Source organism: Patagioenas fasciata, chromosome 2 (genome assembly GCF_037038585.1).
Source record: "Patagioenas fasciata isolate bPatFas1 chromosome 2, bPatFas1.hap1, whole genome shotgun sequence".
Classification (NCBI taxonomy): Eukaryota; Metazoa; Chordata; class Aves; order Columbiformes; family Columbidae; genus Patagioenas; species Patagioenas fasciata.
In genome coordinates, this window is record NC_092521.1 from 90,463,424 (window position 1) to 90,478,577 (window position 15,154).

The 15,154-nt window shown below is 43.5% G+C and overlaps 1 protein-coding gene across 5 annotated transcripts in view; it reads right to left on the reverse strand.

The window, feature by feature from the left end:
• Positions 1 to 15,154, reverse strand: part of SLC22A23 (solute carrier family 22 member 23) — a 117,754-nt gene that overhangs the window by 27,867 nt on the left and 74,733 nt on the right. For all 5 annotated transcript variants that reach the window (XR_010650888.2, XM_065830967.2, XM_065830966.2 and 2 more), the window contains exons 4-5: positions 8,702 to 8,870; positions 2,891 to 3,018 (exon numbers count right to left, since the gene is read on the reverse strand). Coding sequence is in view for 4 of the 5 variants with exons in the window: in XM_065830967.2 (XP_065687039.1) it covers positions 2,891 to 3,018; positions 8,702 to 8,870 (297 nt within the window). In the remaining variant the exon portion in view is untranslated. The remainder of the gene's footprint in view (positions 1 to 2,890; positions 3,019 to 8,701; positions 8,871 to 15,154) is intronic.

The following is a 15,154-nucleotide window of genomic DNA, read 5'->3' on the forward strand; positions in this document are numbered from 1 at the left end:
CAATGGGAATGATGCACCAGTAAAATCCTTCAGCAGGCAATGGGAATGGTGCGATTCTTCAGAAAGGAAAATAAGCCTGTTCATTGCTTGGACAGAAATTCAAAATTGCATTTTCTTCCATCCCAGAAATACTTAACCCACTTGAATGCTACTTCTTTTTATTATGGAACTCATATCAGCTGCCAACATGGGTACATATGAAACTACTGTAACTCCTGTTAATGATCTGTTATACAGGATACACTAATTTGACTGGTACATATGAGTAAAATTACCATGGGCTTCCAGCTGGAAAGGACCACAAGTGAGCCGTTTATCATTTAAATGTGTGGGGAGTAATTCAATCACAGGAAGCTGTTGCAACAACAGTGAGGAGTGATAACCAGCAACACAATGGCTCCTAACTAGAACAAAACTGTTTCCAGCCCTTTCAGGTGGAAAACAAAGAATAAAACAAAGTACAAACAAAAACTCCTCCACACAGATAGGAAAGCTCAACAATGGGAGTCAATGGGAAATAGGGAATATCTGCGTCAGGCTCAATGGCATCCTTTCTCCCAGGGAAGTGCTGGCTTTTTAGCCATGCCCTGGTACAGCAACAGCAGGTATGTGATTATAATGCACAAAAGCAAATAAATGCTTTCTTCTGCTTACTGACCCACTGGGAGACACATGGACTGCGGTCTGATCACATTCTTCATTCAGGATTTCTACTTCTCTCCTGTCCTCCCTCAAACCATCAACATTCTGATACACCAGAATGGGAGAGAAGGTCCTGCCTTTCAACATTCTTAGTTGAGCTCGTCTCATCCTTTCAATACTGCTCCTCTCTTACTCTCCCTACAGAAACAAAGCATCCCTCCAGAGCGGGGTCAGGAAAGCCTTGGCATATGGGGCTACAGAGAGACTTTAAAGAGAAAATACAAAGGAAGAAATAATAAAAAGCCACAACAATATCCCCAAAAAATGCAGCATCAACAAGGAGGTAGAAACGACCATGTTCTGTATCACTCAAAGTTTGCAAAGGGTAATGTACTAACAACTGTTATATCTAAGTGTATTTGCAGGCAGAGAATCCATAGTATCAAGTTGTGTAATAACATTGTTTTCCACATGAAAGTCTCTAACAGGAGTGTACTCCTGCCATGAAACTGCTGGAAAAAGTAATCAGTCACAAATAATAGTCATGAAACCATTTTGATACAGAGCACTCCTTCATGGACAACATCATTATACATGGCTTAAATAAATCCTTCTAGGACACAGTAGCATCTTTATCATTTTCCTTAAAGGAAACTCAGGTAATTTATTTTTCCTTTCCCTTAAAATACACTTTATCTCCAAATTCAAGAAGCTGACTAGCTGAGAAAAGCCAAATTTAGAGTTGGTTGGGAAACTCCAAGTCCATCTGCAAGATTTTTTGTTGGCTCAGAGACAGGTTTTCTCCAAGATCCATCATTCAGTCTGTGGAAGGTGTGCAACAAGAAGGTGGGGGGGGATGTAGATTACCAGGTTAAAGGCTGTTTACATATTCCTATGCTTTTCAGAACTTTGCCAGAAAAATGGTGTTTACATTGCAAAGCCATGTCGTGTGTGGTGCAGATTCAGGAACTGTGACCCCAGATCCGCAATTATGTCCAAACAAGTTAACTAACACCAGTATGCCAACTGCCTCAGAAATCGCAGCAGTGACCTGAGTATGAATACCACAGACCCAAACTGGACTTTTTCACCCCTCACTGATGAAGACTGCTTCATTTGTTAGGCACTGATGTTAACAGTGACATTTTTCTATTCTGGATGAAGTCTGTTCCAGTGCTGACCAATGCCTCTGGCATTAACTGAAGCTGCAGTTACCCCAAAGACCTTTGGGAGCGAGTATCAGCCAAGTGCTGGAAGCATCATCACCCCAACCCATGGGCAGAGCTGCTGGGTGATGGTTGCCCGCAGCCCTTGGGGTCAGAGCAAGTAGAGTTTGAAAGAGTAGGGGAAAAAAAGAAACATTTCCACTGTTTTCTGTCTAGTGGGTAGCCTGATACAGATCGCAAGTGACAGTGCAAAACAGGTATTTATGGGCACTGTCGGGCCTGTGAGAAGGAAGAGCGGTGTCTGAACCAAATCTAACAGGCGCACTGGTGAGATGAAGATCCAGAAACTCTTGACCTTTATTGTAATTAGAGCCACACACGCACAGAGTCTCTTCTGCAAAGCATCTTGTGAGAGACGAGTATGGCTTTTTCAGTAACAATCCTGGTGATAAGACCTGTCAGCTCTTTCTAAAAGCAACAGTAAACCAAGGAACCAATAATTTAGACTCTCAACTAAAAACTGCACCCTACTGCTGCTGCTCACAGTCCCTTTGCCCCCAGAGCAGCATCTTTCAGATGATGCAGGAGAAGAAAGCAAAAGGCTTTTGGAGCAATGCTTTAAAGACAAACCGTAACGTGGTTTATATCTGTCACAGGGCTGGTGCTTTAGCATTTGGGGTTTGAGTGCTGCCGCTTCTCCAAACCAACAAAATAAGTGTTGCGTGACGAGCGGGATCCCTGCCAGCAGCTTCCCTACAACAGTTTCCAGAGACACGCTAGGCTGAAGGCGCACTCTGTAGCCATGGCAAAATTCTTCAAGAGATGTCTCTAAAGACATAGGACATGGCAAGGTGAGACTTTATTTACTAGGACTGTTTAACAGGTGGAATAATTTTAAAGACAGTGCTGGAGTTTGGAATCGTCTTTCAAGAAAAGCAAAATGAATGAATGGATGGGATGATTTTACAGACAGTAAATAGATCATTTAATTCTGGGTAGCAATGCCATGTGCAGTCTTTAGCAAAGAGTGAGCAACTTCATCGGAGCGGAGGGGTTTGCAGTTGTCTGTCTGTCCTACTCACCAGGCACTACTCCTTTGATGTCGCTTTCTGTGTTCATCCTGTTCTTGTGCGTGAACTGAAGGATCAGCTCCTTGGATGCCTCAAACTGCTGTGTAGCCATCAGCCACCGAAGAGACTCTGGGAAAATACTTGAAAGATGGAGAACAGGTTAAGATCACTTCCAAGTTTCTGTCAGAGGAAGAACCCATAGAGTTTAGCTGCCCATTTAACCATTCATGAGCTACTTAATTGTTTTCAAAAAGCAGAAGAATCACTTATGAAAGAGGGAAAACAGATTCAGAATGTGCAAATTAACTAATTTTTCTTTTACACTAATTCACAAATGGTATAGGAACTATCCTATGACCTAGAAATAGGACATATTAGAATTTTATAACATATTAGAGGTGTTCTGCCTGTTAATACAATTTTGAAAGAACTCTGAGAAGGAGGCAACACTGTCTGTAACAGACTTTTGCTGCCAAGCAGGCAATGAATGAGATGTGCAGTTAACACATGGTAATTCAGACTGAAGAAGAAAAACAGCTGACAGAAATGATTTGGATTCTCTTGTAAAGACAGAGAGAGGGGAAGAGAGAGAGGAAAGAGAAGAACTACTTTTTAGGATTATAATGAAATAGAGTTTTTAAATTTTTAAACATATCAAAAGTCTTCTCCCACATACACAGACTTTGAGCCATTCTTTTATACAGGCCAGTATTGTGTATGCTCCAGACAACATGAGTTGTTGCTCTAAAAGGTTCCTCTAGTAATGACAATATTGCGCTAGCTGAGTTGCCTTAAAAATATACACATTCACACAGAGTTACAAACCATTTCTGTCAAGTTTCCTTCAAGTGCTGGTATTCACGAGTCATTAGCTTAACTGATCATTCTTCCTTTTTTTTTTTTTTTAATTTCAGGTGAGTTTATTTTAATTCAAAACCAAAATAAATATATAGATCTTAAAACAAAGGAACAAAATCTCCCATACTTCTACAGATATCAGAACTTTCAGATCTGACTCCAAGCATATTTTTCATTCTAGTTTCGGCCTAATTTTCACTAATCTTCCAAAATGCTTAAGAACAAATTTAACAACTACATTTAACTTTAAATACATAATAAACCCCAAATTTCCTTCACAAAGCACTGATCTGTGTGGTGGATGCTGCCTCAGTTCTTATATTTCTAAGCAGTAGACCAAGCAATTGCACCACTATCTTTTAAGGGTGATGCAATTTGGAACACAGCTTAGTGAAACCTCCATCCCAGATAGAGAAAGTATTTTTTTTTTGAAGAAGAAAAGAGGAGAGAAATCAGGCAGACTGCAATCCAAATTACATCAGGCAATAAAAATATATACCAGCCATGATGATGACTATTCAGCTTGACAGCTTATTTACTATCACTAGTGGTGCGTGGATGCTTTAGCATATCCTTTTGGAGAAAGTCCGGTACTGCAAATACATGTTTTAAAAAATTAAGAATTCTCTGAACACAAAAATCCCCCCACATATGTCTCTGGGGACAGTCTCGGCCACTACTCTAAAAGGTGCAGGATTTTAATGGTCCACTGACAGGTTACAGGTCCCAAATGACAAGCCCTGTGGGGAGCACCTGCTCCTATGGGAAGGAAGAGAGCTGCAGCAACAGGCATCCCAGGGACAAACACTGTCTCTGCTTTCCAGCTCCTACAGGTTTCTCAAACTGGAAGCACTGAAGCCTCATGTCTTCCAGCTGCTCCATTACTTGGTGAGAGCAGTGGAAGGTTCATTTAAGGATCTTTAAAAGCTCCTGGGCTGCTTTAAGCCCAGGTTAGCAGGCACAGCAAGGGGAAGTGCTGGCCGTCCCATCTCTGGGGAAGTGCCCAAGCTCACCTGTGAAGCACAGACCTTGCTGCTACCAAGGGTCATTTGTTGTATGGACCTACTGCTGCACCTTCTGTTCCCAGACCAAGATCCATCACAAACTCAAAAGCCACCAAAAAAAGTGCCACCCCCCTGGTCCCTGTGGACTTCTGCACAGAAATTTGGTCACAGCCTTGAGCTTTGTCACATGGCATTAAATACTGACTGAACGAAGCTGAGACGGTTTCTGCTGAGGGTGGTCAGTCTCCCACATTATCAGCCTGACCAGACTGCAGACATCTAGTTGATCATATTCTACCTTCTCCGTCAGCAACTAAAGGATCAGCCTTTTGCAGTCAAAGAAAAGAAGGTGGGTGGGTGGGTGGGTAGGGGGAAACATTAATCGCCTGTTTTACGGCTGATGTTTGGGAGAGGAGAGGGGGAAGAGTGGAAGTGACCCTGGGAAAAGAGATCCTAAGCCTGAGAAATCCTAAGAGCTGAGAAGAATCCTTGACAAACAGAAAAAGGTCAGGCAGGTACCATGCAGAACTTGAAGGAGAACTGTTATCCCATTCAGACGCAGAACAAACCCATACCATGGAAAAGGTGTAGCATGCCAATTTAGGGTCTGCCCCAGGACAAAAAGTCCAGTTATTACAACCTTATGTCTTGGTAAGGGTAAATCCTATCTAACAGCACTGGAAAAGAACTGGCCACCCCTTCCCAGTTATTTGGTTTTGGTTAGAGTAAAGCAGGAGTTTATTTCAGATTATTGATACCTTTGCTGAACTTCATGCCACGGTCCTGTCAGGAGCTTTCCACATCCAAGGGAGAGGAAATAATGCCTCTATATAACTGGAGCTCACCTTCCCTCATGGCTCTAACACACACACACACTTTGAAAGGAGCCTACCTTCTATTAACTTATTTTTATATGCCTGTCACCAACTCTTGTGCTCAGGTCTGGCTTATGTGGGTGCCTCTGCCCTTCCAGAATGACCTGACAGCTCAGCAAAGGCATCTGTTGGATTTTCAGGTGTCCCAGTCCACCAGTCTGTCATTCCTAGACAAATCTGCTTCATTCTTACCCCCTGTCCATACCCAGCTCCCCACTCTGCTCAGCCACCTGACTCATGGGGATCGCACAGCCTGACACATATGTGGCCAGGAGCAGAGCATATCTATAGAATTATTTTGGTTGTAAAAGACCTTTAAGATGATGAAGTCCAACCATTGACCTAACACTGCCAAATCCACCCCTAAACCATGTCCCTAAGAACCTCATCCATGCATCTTTTAAATACCTCCAGGGATGGTGGCTCAAGCACTTCCCTGGGCAGCCTGTTCCAATGCCCGAACAACCCTTGCCAGAAAGGAATTTTTCTTAATATCCAATCTAAACATCCCTTGGCACAATTTGATGCCACTTCCTCCTGTCCTATCACTTGCTACCTGGGAGAAGAGGCCAACCCCCTCCATGCTGCAACCTCCTTTCAGGTAGTTGTAGACAGCGATAAGGTCTCCCCTCAGCCTCCTTTTCTCCAGGCTAAAAAGCCCCCATTCCCTCAGCTGCTCCTCATCAGACTTGTGCTCCAGGCCCCTCACCAGCTTCGTTGCCCTTCTCTGAACTCTCTCCAGCACCTCAATGTCTTAGAGAGAGGGGCCCAAAACTGAACTCAGGATTCAAGGTGGGGCCTCCCCAGTGCTGAGTACGGGGACGATCACTGCCGTAGTCCTGCTGGCCACACTTTTTCTGATACAAGCCAGGATGCTGTTGGCTTTTTTGACGGGAGAGGGCTAAGTCACAGCATGGGGCAGCAAACAGCTCTTCCACAGCAGGAGAGGGAAGAGAGCATGGAGGAGGCAGCACAGGAGCTATCAGTGTCTGTTATTGTACTCACTGCTTTGGGTACACGATGGAGAATTAACAAGCAGTGTAATTTTCCAGTTCTTTTATTACAAATCAGTTTTATTTCTTCCTTCATCTGTAATATTTGCTGAGGGTCCACAATTTATTATATTCCCAACTCAATGCTGGGGAAAGAGCGGAAGAAAGTGAAGAGGTAATAAAATGCTAGCAGTTTACATAGAATATGCAACAGATGGAAGACAAAAGCCTAAGAGAAAAGTGCAGACTGTACTGTCAGTATAATTAAATAGGCATCTTAACCAGAGTCCATTTCTGCAAATGCAAAAATCTCGGGCAAGGCAAATCCTGCTACTTTGGCTGTTACCACTATTTAACAAGCTGTCATATCACGCATTATATAAGGGGGATTTATTTGCATTGTCTGCCTGTCCTGTCCAGCCAAAAAGCCCCCAAACTCTTGGAGATGAGGAAATGAACATTTGCATTTTTTACTGCTTTCAATGTCACTCAGGGATGATCTCTCAAGTGGAATGTACAAGACTGCCAGAAGACTGCTGAAGTGTTACTGCTGCCCATGTCATCTATTGTGTTCATTAAGCATCTTCATACTGTCATACTGTCCTTTTGGACACAAATATCTGTAAATGTTATATTTAATATTGGTTCCTACCCAGGGGTGGTTATAATGCTTTCCAGGTGGCAGACATCCCAATAGGAGGTTTTGGAATAGACCTGCACTGGTTTCCATTTAAATGTGTACAACATATGGCAGGTTTGTAGAACAGTATTATACATTAACAAGAACACTCTGGCTTATTCATCATCAAGATTAACACCAACACAATGAGAGTATTTAGATGTTGCAAGTTGGAAAACACGGGTGGGGAGGAAAGAAAAACACATTATCTTGTAAGGGACTTCCCAGTGTGCTGCATTTTGCCCTCAGCCCAAGCTCTGGCATATCTACCTCAGGGATAATGGAAGAAATCCTCACTAAGGGCTACTGTCATGAACACAGGAGAAGTCTGTAAGGCCTTCATGCATTAATAGAAAAATACACAACTGTTAAAAATTGTTATATACTTAAAAAAGTTTTTACATGCTGCACTTCATCAGGCATTATAACTAGCATCTGGCCCCCTTCCCAGTACACAAAAAACTTGGTTCTGCACAGCGCAGTGGCCTTTTTTCTTCCATTTTTCAAGTGTACAGCAACTAAATATCTGATCTGGTTAGTGTTATATTTAAAAAGAACCAGTTAGCATGTTCTTACTGTTACGGTTTTGTACAACACTGCTCTCATAAACCTCCATTGTCTCACGCTGCCACTGCGTGTCACTAAGATAGAACAACAAAGAAAGATAGTTTGGGAGGTTTATAAAGTCCTGATGGGGATGGATTTGGCACTGTCCCCAAGGTGAAAGCCACCCTGGTTCTCTCAGGATAGCTGTACCAACACTGCAGAGTGGGAGCAGCTGAGAGGGGGAAACGATTGTGGAAACGATCCCAAACCACCACCCAGTGCAGAGCGGCCCCCCAGGGTTCGGCACTGCATCCACTAATTCAGGCAAAATTGAGCAGGCAGTGTCGCTGAGGGCTGGCTACCTCACACACACAAGATGTCCAAGTGCACTTGTTCAAGAGCTGACACATGTTATTTTTAACCTAGCTTGGCTAACTCAGGCTAAAGAAACCAACAGTGACAGCCCAGAACCACAATACAGGTTTTAAGGGAAAATTTAGCTGTGCAGCCACAATCTGACAACAGCTAGGCTGAGATGCATCCTCTCAGGAATTTTTTTCCTCTTTAAAGGGGAAGTGATAGCCAGAATAGCAGCAAAGTATTAATATAACTTGCTGCTCAGCCAAAGAGGACCATCTCCTGAGTTCCCACCATGTGGCAGCATGTAACCTATGTGCTTGCTACAGCAAATTATAAAGCTATTATTTCTTAATTCAAAGTAAAATCTTTACAAAAGGTGAATGAAAGAACAAAGGGAGAGACTCACAGGTATTGTTAATCACACACACTACCCAACAGTGAAGCACATCCCAAGTCTAACATTGGGAGCTCACGTTGTCTTTGACGGGACAGGAGGAAGAAATACTTACACCCAGTAAAGCAGCATCAGCAGGAAAGGACAGATGATGACCGCCTGGAGGACCTGCCAGTCCCTGCAGAGAGCAGCCAGCCCCGGCATGAGGAACTGCCCCGCCATTTCGATGAAGCTCGCCACCATGGTGATCATGAACCGGTGCCCAGGAGGACAGAGCTCTATCCCTGAAACACAGAGCACACCAAATGCATTAGCACCCCACCAGCAAAGGTACCTACAGAGCATCTCTTCATGAAACTTTCAGGGAGTTAATGTACTTCAAGACCTTTGGGCAAAGTTATGAACTATCACATAAATCTTGTTTCCTCCTCCATTCAGGCTTCAAATACTCTAGTAGCTATAAAGAAACCCATTAACAGCTGACTGTGGTGCAAACTTTGCAACTTCCACACACCTATTGCATCTCATGCAGACCTGCTGTATCCTCGTTGTCAGCTTTCCTTCAGTCTCTGCCCACAGAAGCATTTCACCAAACTGCAAGATACTTGTTTTTTAAACGGAATGTAGGGTAAAACACAATGCAAAGATTTTAGGTCGAGCCTTTTCACACTTCTCAGAGATGCCTCATGCCCTTCCCATCAGTTTGCTGGGAGGCAGAAGAGTGCAGCTCTCAGCAGGATACAGCTCATACGGGATGCCACCTGCCCACAGTTTGATATGTTACGACTCAGCCAGTTTCAAGCTGGATTTTGCTGAGTAGGTTGATTGTGGGTTTCCTTTTTGTTTTTGCATTAGCTAATCTTGATCAGCTTTCAAAGGAGCCACTCTTCCACCTGTCTTATCCTGTCCCCCTTCCTTTTGCTGTGGGGCAATTTACTACCATCACTGGTTGTTTCAGCTGCTTTGTGACAAGTGAATTCAGTAGATAAAAAAGTTTTCTTAAACCCTGAGTTCTGGCTACCTTTATTCAGCCCTCAGAAATTGAGATGAATTTATCAGAATCCTAGCTTTAAAAACAATCAATCAATCATAAAAAAAAATCACAGAAGAAATAGCAGAAAAATTGGACTGCTCTGTGGAAGTATATTCAAACAGTTCTTTTGTTGGTAAGATTGCAATAGAAGCTCCTATTTCATATTTCCCATTTGCCCACATTCACTTCTACAGATGAATAATTAAGCACAATAAACCTGCTTTGGATGTTGTGTAGTATTTATTGGCGTGCTAATACAGAAACACAGGTTCATAAACATTCATTATATGTTGCTGTCAGCATTATTGTTTTTCCTTGGGATTTTTACTATGGTTGTTTTAAATTAGAATTTAGCAGTTGTTAAAATTGTAATTGAAAAGCTATAAGACAATAGGGAGGATGACAGCTGCTCCTTCATTCACTCTCTCATCTGTAGCTTGTTCAGAATTTATCACTGTAACACAGAGACCAGGAACTAGCTTGCAGATCAAATGCAGGATTAAACACCACACGCCGGGTTTTTTTCGCCTTTCTTTTCAGCAGATGACAAAAACTATGGATGGGAGTTTTGCCAATACAGAAGGAATATGTGTCTGCTGTGAGGCAGCCCAAATTTTCATTAACTTAACCACAAACACAGAAGCTTTGAAAAAGGAAGGGGGGGAAAAAAAAACCCTCAAAAACTCTCACTTGCTATAAAAGGCTTTTACATTTTAATTAGGAAAACAAGATTAAAACGCAGAGCTTCTTATGACATTAATATGGTTGCATTCTTACTAATGAAATATCCCGAGGCCAGGCGATATTTTAAATTCTATGCAAAGAGGTCACTTCCGTTTATTTTCCTAATCTTCAAATATAAAGCGCTTCTGTTTATTTTTCTAATCCTTAAAGTCCTGGTCACTTACACTCCAATATTCCTTCATTAAGTACAAGGACAATTTTTGTTGCTATAGAAACAAGAAGTCTCCATTAGATAGGTAAGGCTTTGGCATTTCAATTGTTTTGCTTAGGTTAGTATCAGATTTAAAAAAAAAAAAAAGACTACAAAAAAACCCAACAAACCAACCTAGAGGAGAACAGAAAGAGGCATCCAAATATTAAAATTATATTTTATTAAGTCACTGGTGCATAGTATGTAACTCCACATGCAGCAGTTATTAATTGTATGGAAAATAAACAACTTCTGAGATTACTTAGCATTTAGTTTCTTCTCTGGATTATCAACACGTAAGATCCATTTTTGCCCTTTCTTCTAAAAAAGCTGGAGAGGAAAAAAATTGAACTCCTCACTGTCACTGGCTGAGCATGACTTTGAAGTGACATCAGCAGACACTCAGTGTATTTGAAATATCACATCTCTGTTGAAATATTCTGCATATTAGGACAGTCTACTGACTTTCCGACATCTCTAGAATCAATTTTTTATTATAAAAGATTCAGCACTGCAGTTTTTAGCAAGCATTTAGCAGCCAACCTTTCCCCCACCTCTGCCAGCAAAGTCACCCTCTGCAGCTCCTCTGCCCCAGCAGTGGGAGAGGTGCCCTGCACCCTGCTGATGCTCACACCACTGCCACCGTGCACCCAGGCACGAGGCCTCTACAACCACAATTTCCACCTGGTTCATGTGATTAAGTACCAACTTAGATTAAATCACTACAAGACAGAGATCAGCTTTATCCACCTGCGGCAAATCCAGTAACAAAGCTCTAGCTCCCCCACTCACTGAAAGTGTTTCCACCTTGACTACTTTGTGAAGCATGGAACAAACCCTTGTCATACACAGAAATAATGGAAATTACCATCAGTAATTAAAAACTCTCACGTACATCTGTTTGCTCTACTTGGAAAATTCCGTGTATGCAAGGAGACAGGTGTGGAAAGCATTTCGCTTCCTTGCCCAGCATTTCTACTATAGGCAGCACAGTTGGAGCAGCAGACCCAACACAGATACCTGATTTCTGTAAGTCCCAGGAAAAGGATCATACAGGCAAGGTGAAACCTGTACACAAAGCCATCCTGTAGTACTCGGGCAGCAAAATCAGATATGCCCAGGACATGTGGAACAGAGGTTCTCACCATAGTAGACACCCAGTAACAGTGGACACCATCAGCGCAGAAGCGGGATGCAGCCAACCACTATGGCAGAACTGCTCCACACATGCTGCATGTGTGAGCCAGCCTGAAATCAATGGCCCCACCGCAGGCAGGATGTAGACCCAGTCCCTGCGGGCAGCGCTGACATGAGACACTGAACACACGGAGTTCATTGCATGGCACATGCCTCAGTTTGGGAAAGGCAGAAATAAAGCATAGAAATCCTCCTTTTGGACCCAACTCCTGGATGCCCTTCCTCTACAGAAGTGACCCAGTCCATTCTCAGTAGCCTGACAACCTGCAAAACTGCCCCAGGGAGAGCTGATGTGAGCTATGCCACTTCTTACAAGGGATTCAAGCATTTTTGGGGGTTGTTTGATGTGCTCAAAGTAACCCCACTACTAATATGCAGGATGCACAGAGATGCCTTCTGGCACAGAAGGAACAGCACTGGGGCCAGATATGTTACTTCACGAGTGTGCATGCAGCGATTTATACCAGAAGTATTAAGACTGGTGATGAAAAAAGGCAGGGTAGAGGGGTGTGTGTATATGAGCATATACATGTGCGATAGCAAGCGAGTGGGCATCAGAAGGACAGGCACAGCATGAGTTAAAAAAAAATGGCACATGCCCAGGGCTCCATTACGTATCTTGGTGTGGCTGGAAAAATTTAGGAGGATCCCAGCAGGACTGACAGCTCAGATGGGATAGCAGAGGGAGTTAGAGCCCCCAGTGCTCTTCCCACCAGCACGGCCCACAAGCTGCACAGAACACACGGATGGGCCAGGAGGGCTTGTGGCTTGGCTATACCAGATGTACGACTGCGAGCACTCTGACTCACCTCAGTGTAGGTGAGGAGGAACTAATGAAGAGCCTCTGCAATGTCATGGTGGCTCAGCCCCACCATGTGCAGAGCTGTTCCATGCTGCAGGAGGTCACCACTGTCTCTGGGCATCGGGAGAGAAAGGCATGATGAAACCATAGGTCAGACAACAGGCACCCACAGCAAACGCAGCCGGCACTGGTGACAAGGGGCACATCGGTCTTAGATTCAAAAGAGCAGGCAGCCTTTGCTAACTGCTTCTCCCTGGCAATGGGATGGAAAAGACCCTGGGCTGATAACCTTGAGAACAATTTTTCAGGCAACATTTTTTGAAAAAAAGATGGGGATTGAGGTAGAATTATCCAAGTATGCCATGGTGTGACATCTGCAACGCTGCCCTCTCCCCTTTCCAGCTGGATCCTCTCTCCCACCCCCTCTGCCTACAGCGTAGAAGGAGCAGTGCATCTGGAGGAGATGGACACATGGACAGGTGACCAGGGAGAACTACAGTAGTACCAGGTTAACATTAGCCCATGTTGCCACAAAGCGTGGCCCTGTGTAGCCCATCTCCTCCAAACCCCACTGGGCGAGCTGCTGTCATCATGAATGGATTAAGGGCCAAATCCCGTCCTCTCACTTGGTCTTACAGTTGCTTACTGGTAACAATCTATTTCAGATTTCAGAAAACCTCTTGTTTGTCTTTAAAGGCTGACATTTATTCTCATAGTGTATTTGCACAAGGATGAGTAGCAAATAGTTTTATTTAAAGAAAAAAAAAGTTCTAAGCCATTTGCAAATAATATGGCAAGAAGAAAAAGAGGTTAAATCACACTACTTGAACTACCCTTCAGCATTCACTCACCCATCTCTGGTCCCAAAACACAAAGCAATTCTTGCACTGCAGCCCAAGTGCTAGCTCCATCAGAAACTACATGCTAACTGCTTTTTGTGCCTTTTCAGTCTTCTCTCTCCACCCAGTTTCAGTCTATGAGCTACCAAGACTGTAATTATATAGGTGTATCCCTTGGAGAAAATGGCCAGGACAAAGCACCTGAAGTCCGGGCAACAGCATTCCCACTGAAAAAGTCCCTGAGGAGACAGTCTGCTTCTAGATTCACATTCACAGTTTCATATTATACTACATTACAAAAAAGAAAATAACAATTTTTGACCATACATCCAACACACTTAATTCCTTCCCTCTAAGGATCCCTCAAGATGTTCCCCTATCCCAGAAGGGAGGAAGACAATCAGATTCAGATGAACAAGACCCATATATCAATTGAACAGAAGAAAGCTCAGACAACACAGTTTTACGGGTAAAATGTGGGACCTTAGAAATTCCCAAGGGTGGTAGCATCCTAAAGCACCAGGGCTGTGCTTGCCTCTCGGCCCCAGCAGCTGCTCAACTCAGTCAAGATTAATGTGCAGGCTGTGGCCCTAAGTTAGAATTTTGCATTCGAACTCTGCTTTTCAACAGAGCACAAAAGGAAAACAAGGAAAAAAACCTAAACATCTCAGATCACATAGTTTTCCAAGCTGTTCAGCACTTCCAGTAGGTCCCACCACAACCGTGCCCCCTGACTTGACCCTTTTGGCACCATGAGCTCTGCCACTTCTGTCACAGCAATCTTGAAGACTGCTGGGAGGTGACCTTGTCCCCACTGCTGCTGTATTTCCTAATTCCCACCATGCTCTCTCAAACCTCAGGGACCTCTTCTTCCTCCAACACTCTCTGTGGGATTTACCCTCTGCTGTAAACAGATCATCTCACTGGATATTCCTAGAATAACACGGCCCCCAAGCTCACTTGTGGCTAGCCGACCAGATAAAATTGCAGCAAAAACTATTAATAGCTCCCAGACAAGCCTTTAAGTTTGCAGCTGGCTGCTATGGGGGGGAAACAAAATCCAGCATATCCACTTATATACCCAAATTTCCAGGTGGTTTCTAGACACAACCTTCTAAGAACTGTAAACCCTATCCACTGGCTACATACACTTCTCATCCCAATTAAAATTGTCTCAAATGGCCCAGGTTAAGCCTCCACTTGCTCCTGGCTAAGTTTAGACAGGGAGCACTTTTTCTTGATCACCTTTGCTGTTACCAGAAGTAAGGGAAGAAGCACCAGGTGTAAATAGAGTTTATTAGAGAACAGCAAATGAAGCAGCATGTGGGAGGAAAGGTTATCACATGCACTGCAGTGCACAGGCAACTGCCAATTGATGTAAACACGGGACAGAGACAGAGTGGAAGGGAAGGAAAGATCTAATTTCCTCTCTGGACAAATCCAATACACTGCCAAGCAGAGAGAGCAGTAATAGACTGAAACTCCAATGGCCAAGTAAGAAAAATGGGATTATTTTCCCCCAATAGCACAGCAGGACAAAAGTTATTCTAAAACACATCTACAAAGAGACACAGATTCCCCTTTAAAGGTACTTTCCTACACATCATAGATTTGGCAAGGGCTTCTTTTAAACACACACTAGCCCCCATTTATGTCTAGTTAACACTTTCTATGCATGCCAAATCAGTTGTCCATGCACTGACATAACCTGAGCTGATGGAGCCACACGGCTGGCTCCAGGGCAGGCAGCCAGCATGACACCT